Raw genomic sequence first — 14,324 nt, forward strand, 5'->3', positions numbered from 1 at the left:
CTGTCTATTATTTTTACTGCATTAACTGTTATTTTCACCACTACTCGTCATTGTTATTCTTATCTGTGTCGCGTATAGAGCTACTGCCGTTTCTTCTTACACTCTTACTACTACTACTACTACTACTACTAATTATAATAATAAGGTGAAAGCTGTTAAAAAACCAAGGTGATATAACGATAAAAGACGAGTATTTAATCGTAAGTAAATTCACTGTACAGTATTTACCGTTTAACTTGTGAGGGACTTCAACGCGAAACAAGAAGTAATCCAAGGGTTCACTTGTGCAGTTTCGAAGTCCAGAGAGCAATCATTCTTTGTCGATGGTCAGTAGACATTCCGTGCCCGAGTAATTGGGTATTTCTGCTCAGATACTTCTCTTATGATACGGGGGTACGGTAGTTTTTCATTCCTTGAAATCAGACCCATGGAGATATTCTGTAAGTAGCTAGACACACAGACAAATATTACATCTATCTCTATCTGTCTGTCTATATCTATACATATATATATATATATATATATATATATATATATATATATATATATATATATATATTGCGTGTATATGTATATGTATGTATGCATATATATACATATACATATATATAATATATTATATATTTCAGAGTAAATAGCGTAGCGATCAGTCATTGTAACAAACCTTTTTTTTTTTTTTGCTTTTTCCATATACGTCACTATTGTTAACGTAAGAAAATATTACTGTTATTAACGTTGAGAAAATATTTTGTTTTTCACTTTCTGCTCTCCCCACCCCCCTGTTCTGCTGAGCCCCTTTTGTTAAATTCTATTGTCTCCCATGCTTTTTAAAAAAAGCAAGCTCACCAAAGCAGTTTAGAACAAGTATAGGTTATTGTTTTGCAATGGCGAAAGTTCAGCGTTGAACGAGGGATGTCAAAGCAGTTAGTCTCATGGGAAAGTATTCTTTCGCGTTAAGGAAATATCATTTCCTAAATTCCAATTTTATTTTCCTGTTTCCTCTCTTGTGAATGCTGTCAAGTTTAATATTTTACATTTCATTACACTGTCACGAAGTGATATGTGATTTTTTGTTTGGTGAATGAAAAAATAAAGCGGGTCTTAATTTAGCCTGCTGGTATTATGGAAAATTTTAAATAAAAAGAAAGTTGAAAACCTAAGTCATAGATACGATATTATAACTAGAATAAGTTACCTCCAGACTAGGAACATAAAGCAGTTATATTGAAACATTCTGTAAATGCAAGTAATTTATCAAATTGTTTGCTACATTACCGTAGCTTCATATCACTAGAATAATTGAAAAGAGTGTGATAAATATAAATCCAGAAATACTATCAACAGTTACGAACTGATTGAAGAACTTATCGGAAATTATATTCAATGAATTTAGGAAAATTTTTTTAGAATTAATATTTCAAGTAATTATTTGAAGAGGTACATGAGGATGAAGAAACTAAATAACGAATTGAAATTAATTACGCATGAGTTTATTAATAAATATTATTGAATTACAACTTTTTAACTTTTTTTCTCAGATATGGCAGTAACCAGATACCGAAATATAAATTTAACTCACATACCCAAAAGAGATTTTATGAATTATGTTCAGATAATACCTCCTTAAGATTCATCTCCGGCACGGAAAGAAGGCATTTTTGCAAATGCTTTGCAACTGTTCAGTCACCTTCTTATTTACACTAATGATCGTATGCAACCTTCTAAAAATTCCCTAATCCAGGTCTTTCAACAGGACATGTTAGAAAACATAGGTACCAATAAATTATGATAGGAATTAATGTTCCGCTTCGCACAATATAAAGAATTTTTCTTAACACAATAGGTACCGTTCACTTTCAAGACCTGTCTCCGTATTGTGTCAATTTTAGTGTTGCTTCTTGCAATGGAACTCATATCTTGTTCATGTATGGTCGGGACGTGTACCTTTAATTTTTCTGAGACTCAACACGCAATTCTTTCTTGACTAAAGGGTAGAGCGTGTTGAATGTTTTATTCAAGGTCTAAAGAATACTCTCTGGACCTTGGTCATATCCGTTGTAGTTCAGCTATTAGTTAGCTGCTCTAACCTTTGTCACTCTGTCATATCACTGGACAAATTAACGAGTACACGAAGAGAGAAGATTATTAGATGAGAAAAATACTCTCGAGAGGTTGGTTTATCGGCGGAGGACCACATACACCTGTCACAAAAATCCTCGTTACGGGACACTTCGTCATTTTCACCTGCCGCGTAGAGCGAAGTTTGACACAAGCGAAAGCAAGCACTGATAAAAAAAACCACCGGTTAAGAAACAAGCAAGCAAGCAAACTATATCACCTTTTTATACTGGAAGACGACGAGGTATCCAACAATGAAAAGAGACAGAGAGACTTGCGTCTTAGATGGGAGATGGGCATTCGCACTCCAAAAACTGATTGACAGGGGGACTCGGCGACGATGATGCGAGTGCACCCTTGCGTGCGCTTGCGTGCGTGTGTGCGTACGTGCATTTCATGCGCCCATTTGGGACCTGCTTTTTTTCGTCTTTGAAATATTTTGTTAGAATGTGTTTTCTTTGGAGTTGCTCTGTGTAATCGACGAGATTGTGGCAGTCACATTTCTGTCCCGTTTCTTTTGGCAGTGATGGACTTGGGACGATTGATGGGAGGGAAAAATTGCCAAAAGAGAAGAAACAGATGATAAATAGATGAAAAGTATCATGAAATGAGAAGGACATTAAACAAAACTGAGATAAAAAGACCGTGGAGAGAGAGAGAGAGAGAGAGAGAGAGAGGAGAGAGGGGCCTGAGGCAAGTGGTAGAGGGATGGGTGGGATCTGGGGAAGACAGAGTTGAAGGAGGATGGGGGAGAGGGATATGAGGGGGTCTGGCGGGGGTTTGGGTGGTGGTGGTGGTAGAGGTGGTGGCAAGAGCCAGCCAGCCAGTGGTCGAGTTCGTCGGTACAATCATTGAGTGAGTGGCGGTGGTAGCGCGCGCACGTCGGTCATGGAGTCCCTATGGAGCCAGTTTTGATTACAAGCTGCGTTACAGCATTCTTCCTGTATTTCAACACGCTAGACGCCGAATTTGCCTACGATGACAGGTAAGGTTCCGACTGAGTGCTGCAGACAGTGCCGTGGGGTGCCTCCTACGACGACCCAGAGAGAAAAAGCGTGAAAAAGCCAGTCTTCGAGATTACGCTGGGGCTGTGTGTATGTGTGTGTGAGTGTGTGTGTGAGAGAGAGAGAGGTTGTGCTGGCAAGAGGGACGAGACGATCATCTTGTTTACATAGTGGACGCTGAGACCGGGACGGCCCTTGGTGTTGTTGGACGACGACGAACCATCCCGCTCATGTTTTCGACGGACAAGTCTTCTCTCCTTGGAGGACGGTCGTGATGCTGTTCCTGCGTGTCCCTCGGACGTGTGGTCCACAAGTCCTGGCTGTCTCCCTCCAGCAGAGAACGATTCCGAGGAGCGGTGTCTCGAAACCCAGCGACTGTGGGCTACAAGGAAAGGATCATCAACTCCTGAGTGACGAAGTGTGAGCCTGTGACACTCTTCAGCAGCTGCAGGAGGAAGAATCAATCCCACGGGGAACAACCCAAGGTGCGACAGACAACAGCAGGCATGACGTCGTCGTCCTCGTCGTCTCAGCAGCAGGCTTCGTGTTCCTCCATCTCCTCCTCCTCCTCCTCATCTTCCTCCTTCTCCTCCCCCGTTGCTCTTATCGCCTGACACGAAGATCTGGATGCGACAACGGGGACTTTTATGCCGGAGCACCAAGTGTCAAGAGGAACGCGGCCCTTTTGACGATGTATCTGGAGGTGACGCGTCCTGGATGACAATGAGTGCGAGGGAAAAGAAGAGGGCAGCAGCTTGCCTGCCAGTGTCACACTGGACGCTGATGTCAGGAAGCACAAGAAGCTAAGGAACAGAGAGAGAGAGAAAGAGAGAGAGAGAGAGAGAGAGAGATCCTTTCAACGTTGTTCTTCGGACTCTCCGGTAATTATCATCACCTCCATCATCCTTCAACGGGACGGTGGCGGCGGCTTAGCGGTATTTCTTGCTCTGTGTAAATGGGCGATAAGTCATCATTCTAAATTCCTGTTGGACTGTGTCAAAGGCAACGTATCCTTTCTCTTGTGACGGGAGAAAGAAGAATTTCACCGCCAATCAGACGCTCCCTTGTGCTTACCGCCTGCCAGCGTGCAACAAGAAACCCTCTCCGTGTTGAAATTGAGTCTTAACATGTCAGGCGATAAGGCCTAGGAATACCGCAAGAATTACCGCTGATCTGTCCCACTCCACCGCTGAGTGACCGCTGGAGAGGCTTCCGACATATTCCCGCTGAGCCCACGTGGGCTTCAAAACCAACAGGTGAGAATTCCTTAGCCAGTGATCACCCCAAAGAGAAACGTTACGATCCTCCTTATTATACTGTACTTGATAGAATGAAAACAGAAACAAAACTTTATAAAGTAGATAATGAATAGTGAAATAAAGAAAAAAAACTGTGATACTCACGTTTTAGATATGGAGTGCCTTTCAACGCAGCCTATAAAGGCAGTGTTTGTGACTGAATCGTGAAAGAATATTTATAAAGTGATGATTAATCGCCTTCGCTCGAATAACATGACAGAAAGAGCGTGCGAAGGCCGGAAGTGTGCGTGAACGGCCCGTAGAGTTATTTGCGGGCTGAACTTGGCATTATACTGGGGGACCCCACTGGCATGCTCTCTGTTCACCGATTATCTCGAGTTTTGTCAAATTCTTGTGTTTATGAATGACGAATAACACCGCATATGAACGCTATTGGATGAAGGTCGAACTGGGTACGGAAAGTAGGAGATTTAATCTCCAAAGAGTAGAGATTTTGGATGGTTTGCGGAGATAGAATTTCACAAGACTGTTTGACAGGGGCTTGTAATGGATGGGCTAGGTTGGAGTATACTTAGAAATAGATTTTAAATCATTCTTATCTTTATTGCAGATCAGCTGCCTTGTCTGTTTACTGTTCTCTAGACTTCGTTGAGTGATAATGATTTTCGAAAGTAATTTAATAATTTATTTTCAAATTATTTTTTCAAGTCAGAAGGGATATGCATTTTGGCATGAGATTCAAATGAAATGCTACATATTTTTTAATGTTCTTCAAAAATCAGGCGAAATAAACTATTGTAACATACGTCAAAAATTAGCTGATAAGATTTCTTGAAAGTAACTGAAATTAACCAAATTAACTTCTAGGCAAAGGGACAAAAAATACCGGCCAAATTAAGTTTTGTAAAACTCCCAATAAATGTAACTGGTATATATAAGACCTCGAATACCGAAGCAGGTTTGCAGTGTTTAAAAAGGTTCAAATAAACGTTTGTAAAAGTACTAAGGTTTTATTATAACAGTTATGAATTTAGTGGCATCACTGATTATATAGATACCCAGGCATTCATATATATATATATATATATATATATATATATATATATATATATATATATATATATATATATATATATATATATATATATATATATATATATATATGCAAGTACGAATTTTTTTATTCTCGCCTAAGTTATTATTTTTATTACTACCAATATTACTAATTAATTTTTTATTATTATTGCCAATATAATTTTGAGAGTAATAGAAATGTTGATAAAGTCATTAATAGCCGATGTCAAAATAAACAATAATAATTCTTCGGTAATAAAATGAGTTATTATTATTATTATCTGAATAATACAAACACAAATTACTACTTGTTCGTCATGTACGATAAATCTCCATTTCAAGTGTCCTGCTAGTTAACGCTATAAACAGTAAAACTGAAGACGGTCCTTTCATTGATCATAATTTAGGAAATTATTAGATGACCGAATATTGAACTCTCTCTCTCTCTCTCTCTCTCTCTCTCTCTCTCTCTCTCTCTCTCTCTCTCTCTCTCTCTCTCTCTCTCTCTCATTTTGAAACTCAAAATCTTGTAAACTATTTGCTTGAACAAAAGATGTGTAATTTTCATAAACAAGCGCATTTGAAAAAAATTACAAATACGTTTCAAAGGGAAATACCATAAATAATAACAAAAGAATTTGTGAATTTGATTTTTGTACCAGAATTAATTTGTTTGTTTATCGTACATTCAACGAGAAAATGAAGCTAATTAATAAACCACTGTACGCGTTGTAGGGCAGTACGCACTAAAAAAACAGGATTAATTTGTTTGTTTATTATACATTCTACAAGAAAAATTATGCGAATAAATAAACCACTGTACGCATTGTAGGGCAGTACACAATAAAAAAAAAAGGACCAGTGTGTTTGTTTATTGTACATTCTACGAGAAAAAATTAAGCGAATAAATAAACCACTTTACGCATTGTAAGGCAGAACACAATAAAAAAAACAGTTTTAAGTTTATTGTTTACTGTATATTTTACAAGAAAATTTAAGCGAATTAAAAAACCACTCTATGCATTGTAGGGTAAAACAAAAAAAAAAAAGCTAAAAAAATCCCACCCACAACGCTCGGAAATCCCTTGACTGGCTGTCAAGTATAAGCACTGACACTTGAGCGAACGAAATTCCCTCTCTGGTCACAATCAGCCAAGTCTATCTGGAGGGCCACTCGCTACCGCTGCCGAATATCTGTGGCGTATCTCAACAAGTCCGGAATTTATTGCTGGCGACAATAAATTCGTTATCACTTCAGGAGTTGACACTCCGTCCCGGAGTGATTTGGTTGGGTGGGGGGGAGTAGTTGTGTGGAAGGAAGGCCTTGGCAGGACTTTGAAATCATAATGTTGATGATGACGTTCGCGAAGAGGCTTATTCGCCGGGTTTTGGCGTATTTTCGTAACTGTGAATTGAGAATTGAAAAATAATAAGCATGGATAGCATTAGCGAAGATAGCAACGGCATTAATTAGGAAAGGTAGCAGCAACGATAATTTGATGGGGATGGCGTTAATGATGATAACGCTCATTATCCAAAAAGATGATAATGCAAATAATTTTACGCTGTTGCTTTTCATACCAGTTTCATTTAAATTATATGCGTATATTTTTTATATATATATATATATATATATATATATATATATATATATATATATATATATATATATACTATATATATATATATATATATTGTGTTTGCATTACTGAATCATTTGTCAAGATAAGGATAATAAATTTATATATCTTCGTATGCATTATTTACTGAGTTCATATTCTGTACTTTCACTAGTAAGTAAAAAGAGGAAATGAAAATAATGAAGTGAAATATTTTTTCTAGCAGCTTTTTGCACAGAATAAACTCTTAATTTTATAAAAATCTGGTTTTATTAACATAACAGGCAAAATTTAGTACCGTTAGTGACGAATCGTGTAGTAGTTTGGCAAATATTTTAATTAGGTCACCGTTGATAGTAATTTTTGTTTTGAGATTTACAACTATTTCTTTGAATTATAGGAGTATATATATATTATATATATATATATATATATATATATATATATATATATATATATATATATATATATATATATATATATATATATATATATTTTATATAGAAAGGTTTATAACAGTAAAATACAATACTTGGAGATGCTATCATTTGTTGTACTAGGTTAAATTGAAAACGAATTTGAATACCGTTGAATATCAATTATAATCTGGTGAGTGCAAATAATTTGTAAATTCTTATAAAAAATGACTTAAAACGCAGTTGACGGTAAATTATGACGTTCATTGAATAAATATTTAGTAAATTCACTTCAAATGTTGAATCTAAATAACAATGATATGAGATATAATTTATTACGTTAACAGTGGTTTTGCTAGTTATATGAATTATTTATTAATAATTTTTGCAAGTTCGGGAAAATTGACATAACTCTGATAATAAGAAATTCGTTGAGGTAACAATGAATATCGAAAGTTACAGCTGAAAAAGGTTAATAACAAATTTTGTTATGCCAACAGTCATTCCGTTAATTCTCATGAAAAGGTAACTCTGAAATACCGATGTTAATAAGCTATCTCGGTATACGAACAGGGATTTGTATTTTTACATCCAAACTTCAACGCTGTGCATACTACAATTTTTTTTTTAAGATCTGGACAACGCTAAATGAATCATTTTCGCCGCTGTAGATAATTAATTTTGTTGAATTTTCTCATCATTATTTTGAATTCATTTTTCGTTTTATTTATTTATTTATCTATCTGTCTACCTATTTATCTATCTGTGTATCCATATATATATATATATATATATATATATATATATATATATATATATATATATATATATATATATATAATACATGTGTATATATATATGTGTATACATGTATATATATATATATATATATGTATGTATGTACAGTATATATAATTTTATTTAAGCCTGATCAAGATACGTACTGTCTTCCCCGCAACATTAGCCTCCACGATATTAGAGATAACATTCATTTTCTTAAGCTCAAAATCAAGAGGCGATTCAATTGAGTCACTTCCTGCGATTCAGGATTAAGTAAGCAAATCAAATCAATTAAGCACAGCTCAGGAATGAATGGATAAAAATTTTCCGGGAGACTGATTTATAAGGGTACGAAAATTCCTGAGCGAAACAGAAAGATCTTGAAGCGAAGGCATTTGGAGAGACAAGTGTAATTTTCCTGACTTCTTATAATTTTTTCTCCGTTTTTTTTATTTCTTATTTTCTGTAAGCCTGATATGATTTGTTTAAAGGGATTTGAAAACTAAGATTAAATTATAAACTCAGTAACTGTTATTATTATTATTATTATTATTATTATTATTATTATTATTATTGTTGTTGTTGTTGTTGTTGCGATCCTTGTTGACATTAATTATTATTCGTAATGATAATCCGGGCATTGCTAATAATGTAGTGACAAAAAAAAAAATTGTTTCATAATGAAAAAACGTCCATAAAAAATAATTGACCATAACTGAAATAGCTAATCTTAAAAAAAAAAAAAAAACACGCAAACCGAACTCATTTTCCATTTGGCTCCTTCTTCCAGCAGTTCTCTCTCCTTCCTGCCGAAATACCTCCTACAAATGCACCCTTTCTCCCCTTCCTCTTTACGCTCCCACCTCCATAACTCCCCCGCCCCCATCCCGACAAATGTATGGGGTTTATCTAAGACACCTCCGCCGGTATAACATCTCAACTGGGAACAATGGGAAACTGCCCATCCCGCATGTTGGTTTAAAGTGATTACATATTTTTTCTTTATTGTTTCGATACCTTAAACACCTTCGGTGTTCGTCCCTAAGGGACCCTCTACGGGGGGCCACTCCCCCAGACCCGTGGAGGACCGGACCCGCCGCGGTCAGGGACCGCCGGGTGGGTTGTACGGAGGAGGAAAAGACTGAGCTATAAATTTCATCGCAGATGAAATGCAAGGGGATTTAAAGTAGGGGATCGAACAGCTGGTCTCTTAATTAATGGCCGCGTGTCATAATCTTTCGGAGGCCGGGGCTCGCGCTATAATTGCCGGTTAGACTTATCCTTTACAACATCGCTTGCTGATTGGCCGATAGCTGCGGGTTCTTCGCCAATCGAGGCACAACTTTATGCCGAAATGAAATGCATTTTGCGAAAGTTGTTTTGATATCCGATAAGCATGAGCAGTCATCCGGCAATTAGATAGCGGTGACTGGCTGAATGATCATATTGTATAATCGCGAAATCTGGAAAGGGTTCAAGAAGCTGAAAAGCTTCGGTCATTTCAAAACGGCTTACGGAGTACGCGGTTTAAATATGTATCGATATTTAGGGTTCATACTGTAAATTATAACACCATATCATTTGCATAACTGAGGAAAACATTAAGAAAAATAAAATGTATAATGTCCACATATATATATATATATATATATATATATATATATATATATATATATATATATATATATATATATATATATATATATATATATATATATATATATATATATATATATATAATATACAATATAATATATATATATATATTGTATATACAATAACAATAAATATATTTCTAGTTTATGCAACAAATATATTTCTCTCTCTCTCTCTCTCTCTCTCTCTCTCTCTCTCTCTCTCTCTCTCTCTCTCTCTCTCTCTGTATGTATCTCTCTATTTATATATATATATATATATATATATATATATATATATATATATATATATATATATATATATATATATATATAAATTATATATCACACATACACACACACACTCTGAATCTTTGTTGCTAAGCATCACCCGGATGTTCGGGTGATGCTGTGATGCTTTGAATATTAATTATTCCTGAAAACGTAACTGAATGAGAATTTGGTAACTGAATGAGGTAAGGATTCCGAGGGCTGCAGTTATTTAGGATGATTTATTTAGAGCATTTACAACTAAGGAATATAAGACTTATGTGATAGGATACTAAACGGTAGAATAAACGAGTAATGTTGATGATATCATATCATGCAAAGAACACTAATTGAAGATGTAACCTAAAAGGTTATGTATTCAAAGACCGCTTTTTTGTACATTATCGTTATATGAAATAATTCGTATACATATATATATATATATATATACATATATATATATATATATATTTTGTATATATATATATATATATATATATATATATATATATATATATATATATATATTCAACATCCACATTGTAAACATTGCCCCACAGAAAACCGTCATTGATTACTGGCAATTAACGTAAAATCTGTCATCTTACGGTGCCATAATTTCGTCTGCTTTAGCTTATGCTGTCAAAGTAACGCCACTTTCTATTTCCCATAAGACAGACTGTCTCGAACGCACTATGAATAAGTTGTGGTAAAAACGAGTATTTGCTTTGCTGAATTTTTTTATATATCGGATGCTATCGTGTTACTTTATAAAAAAAATTGTGTTGATGGTCACAATAATAATAATAATAATAATAATAATAATAATAATAATAATAATAGTGTCAAAAAATTAAATAACCATAATTTTTGGGGGGTGGCTTCAAGACCGTTTTCTTCGACGTTTTTGAAGATGGCGTTGGTCGTTGGTAAACAAAAGTAAGAGTTCCTGCTCTTTCTGTTTTACTTCGTACTTGCCTGCTTCCCTTATATTTTTTATAATATACTTTTTTTTTTCATTTCCGTAAGCGTTTCAGACGTTATTTTGAAAAATAATAAAAGTTTAGACAACAGCGTGATGCGAAATAGATCTCGGTTTTGTCCCTCAAGTCACTATTATTATTATTATTATTATTATTATTATTATTATTATTATTATTATTATTAATTCATTCCTTTTTATAATCATGCGATATATATATATATATATATATATATATATATATATATATATATATATATATATATATTTATATTTATACATATATTTTGTTGTTATTGTATATATAATATATATACAGTATATATATATATATATATATATATATATATATATATATATATATATATATATATATATATATATATATATATATTGCGTATATTTATAAATATCACTGAAACGTACGTTTTCAGACCTTGCAGAATTACGGTAAAATCTGGAACGAAATTGCAAATGCATATATTTTTAATAATAATTTCTGTTGACTTTGTAGCCGGAATACGGCACCTGGTGGATGCTGAATTATTGTGAATTGACTTTTCGTCTAAATTTAATACTTTTTTTTTATTACTCGGCGTGAAAAAGATGCATTACACTTTGTTCCTAACTTTATTATTTATCTCTGCGTCAGTAACCTTTGATCTCACGACGCCAGAGAACTTCCATCTTATCAGCCAATCAATCAATCCATTACATTTCGTGGGAAATGTAAGGGAAATAGGCTGCCCACATATAGACCTATGCATCACCACACATACTTTTAGGAAACAGAAAACGAACTGGATTTCGGAATATGTAGCGTAAATAACAGTTTTCATTTTATCTCTGTCTCTATGTGTAGTTATGCTAATATCGCATTCTCGTTTGGATAAAAAAATTTGGTGTTTGCGATGTAAAAGCCTTTCGTCGTTTTGTTGTTTCTAAACTGCTGATAATAATGAAAATCTTTCCGTAATGAAAGTCGTCGCCAGGGTAGAAATTCTGCAATTACGATTCTGCGATGTATACCATGGTGACAGTTGACTTCAGATTATGAAGCTGTTTAATGATTGTAAATGATCTTGGGGTATGATGCTACAATATATTTACGTTGCGTGGTTGAAGCTGGATCACTAGGAATTTTAATGAATTTTTGGGGGCATGTAAATAGCCATTGAAAATACTAGAAAATAAAATGAGAATTCATTATTTTAAAGACACTGAGACGGAACAATCGGATTAGTAATAGGTTTTTGTCTTTCTCTTTGGCTAGTGAAGTGACTGAGAGTTTCATGTCAATCCTAACCCATGCTAAAAAAAAAAGTATGAATATAAATTGTTAAAAACGCGCTCGGTTACGTCTAGAAAGGTGTCGAGTGATTGAAGAAACACAGGGAAAGGAAGCGTTTTTAAGCTCTGCTTATATACTATTTTCTCGTTTCCAAAAACAAAACAGTAACATCCAGTCTGATCACAGGTAAAATAACTTTTCAATGAAGTTTCAGTATTGTTTTTTACAATTATACAAGACGTCTCTTTTGTGAACTTATGATATCCATGTAATATCTAATTGAATTCATTTAATATACAAAATTTTTCATAGTTCGACCATGCTTTAAGTCAACACACAGGTCATTAACTGCTAATTAATCATACACAGCATGTAAAATGATATTACCAAGAATTCATAATTGTAATTTTCTGGTTACTTTTATTAGGGCTTAATTAATATGCTATGATGACCTGGCGTTACAATAATAATGACAATCAACATTGTAGCGGTTGATTTTTTTTCTGATGTGATTCGATAAAAAGAATCCCCGAGGCTTTATTTTATTTTAGCGGCAGGGCAAGTGTAGCATGCAGCCTCACACTTTTTGTATATGTTGTCTCCGTTGTTTTCTGGGTTAAATAACTTCTGATTGACGGACGTGTATATATAAATAAATATATATATATATATATATATATATATATATATATATATATATATATATATATATATATTATATATAAAATTTTATATATACAAACGGATTTTTAATTAAATTATATTAGCACAGACAAAATACATAACAGATAATATATATATATAATATATAATATATATATATATATATATATATATATATATATAATATATATACATATATATATATATATATATATATATATATATATATATATAACAACTGTTATTCTAAAATTCACTTTCATTACTTTTCAACAAGGAGGTTAAAGGTATTTCGGAAAAACTGAATATAGAAAAAACACAGAGCAGTGTTGTATTCAGTACCTTAATATTATTGGGAGAAAAATCATCAAAAATAATCTTGTAAAATTGTCTGAATATATTGTTGTATATGCTACTGGTTGCTTGGATTTTGATTCCTGCTATATCGTTGAAAGTAGTTGGTTTTTGTCAGTCGTAAAAATGAACATATTTCAGCATGTAAATGTGGAAATAATTGGTGTTCAGTAGCTCGACGTGACTGGCAAAGCGATCGTGGATTATACTTTAAAAATGATAAAGTCTATATAATCCTTGGACAGAACTACCAGAAACTGTATTGAAGACGTCCTTAATACGTTAAATAAGACCTTTGATGGAAACTTGGGTGTTGTTGAGTATGATAGTATAAGTGAAGAAATACGTAAATGCGCTGGTGTTTATAACTTTAGAAATATTTCTAGTCATTTAAATCCTTTCCAAAATCGAAGTACTATTGTGAATAAATTCACTCTGTTAACTCTTTCTCGGAAGACTCCAGATTTCTTCCACTGAGAAGGTCTCGTAGAATTTTAGCTTTGCAGTTATATATTTTTAATATACTATGAATTATAACATGTATTTCATTGTGGATCTTTCCTCACATTTCTGAGAAGTACAACAAGTACTTTAGTAATTATATATATATATATATATATATATATATATATATATATATATATATATATATATGTATATATATATATATATATATATATGTGTTTGTGTGTATTGTGTTTTGTTTTACTATGAATTAATTACAGTGAACAGTAGACAGCACATGCATTCACTGCCTGTTGAACAAATACGAACCATTTTGCCATTTACAGATGCTTTACCTTTATGTGGATTTTAATTAATGTCATCATAGCTTTTCTAATTTTAACCCACTCAAAAGA

At 33.6% G+C, this 14,324-nt stretch overlaps 1 protein-coding gene across 1 annotated transcript in view; it reads left to right on the forward strand.

The window, feature by feature from the left end:
- Positions 1 to 2,885: 2,885 nt before the first annotated feature.
- Tmtc2 (Transmembrane O-mannosyltransferase targeting cadherins 2) overlaps positions 2,886 to 14,324 on the forward strand; it is a 224,099-nt gene continuing 212,660 nt past the window's right edge. The window contains exon 1 of the mRNA XM_067098514.1: positions 2,886 to 3,103. Coding sequence (XP_066954615.1) covers positions 3,018 to 3,103 — 86 coding nt within the window. The 5' untranslated portion in view covers positions 2,886 to 3,017. The remainder of the gene's footprint in view (positions 3,104 to 14,324) is intronic.

This window comes from Macrobrachium rosenbergii, chromosome 55 (assembly GCF_040412425.1).
Source record: "Macrobrachium rosenbergii isolate ZJJX-2024 chromosome 55, ASM4041242v1, whole genome shotgun sequence".
NCBI lineage: Eukaryota > Metazoa > Arthropoda > Malacostraca > Decapoda > Palaemonidae > Macrobrachium > Macrobrachium rosenbergii.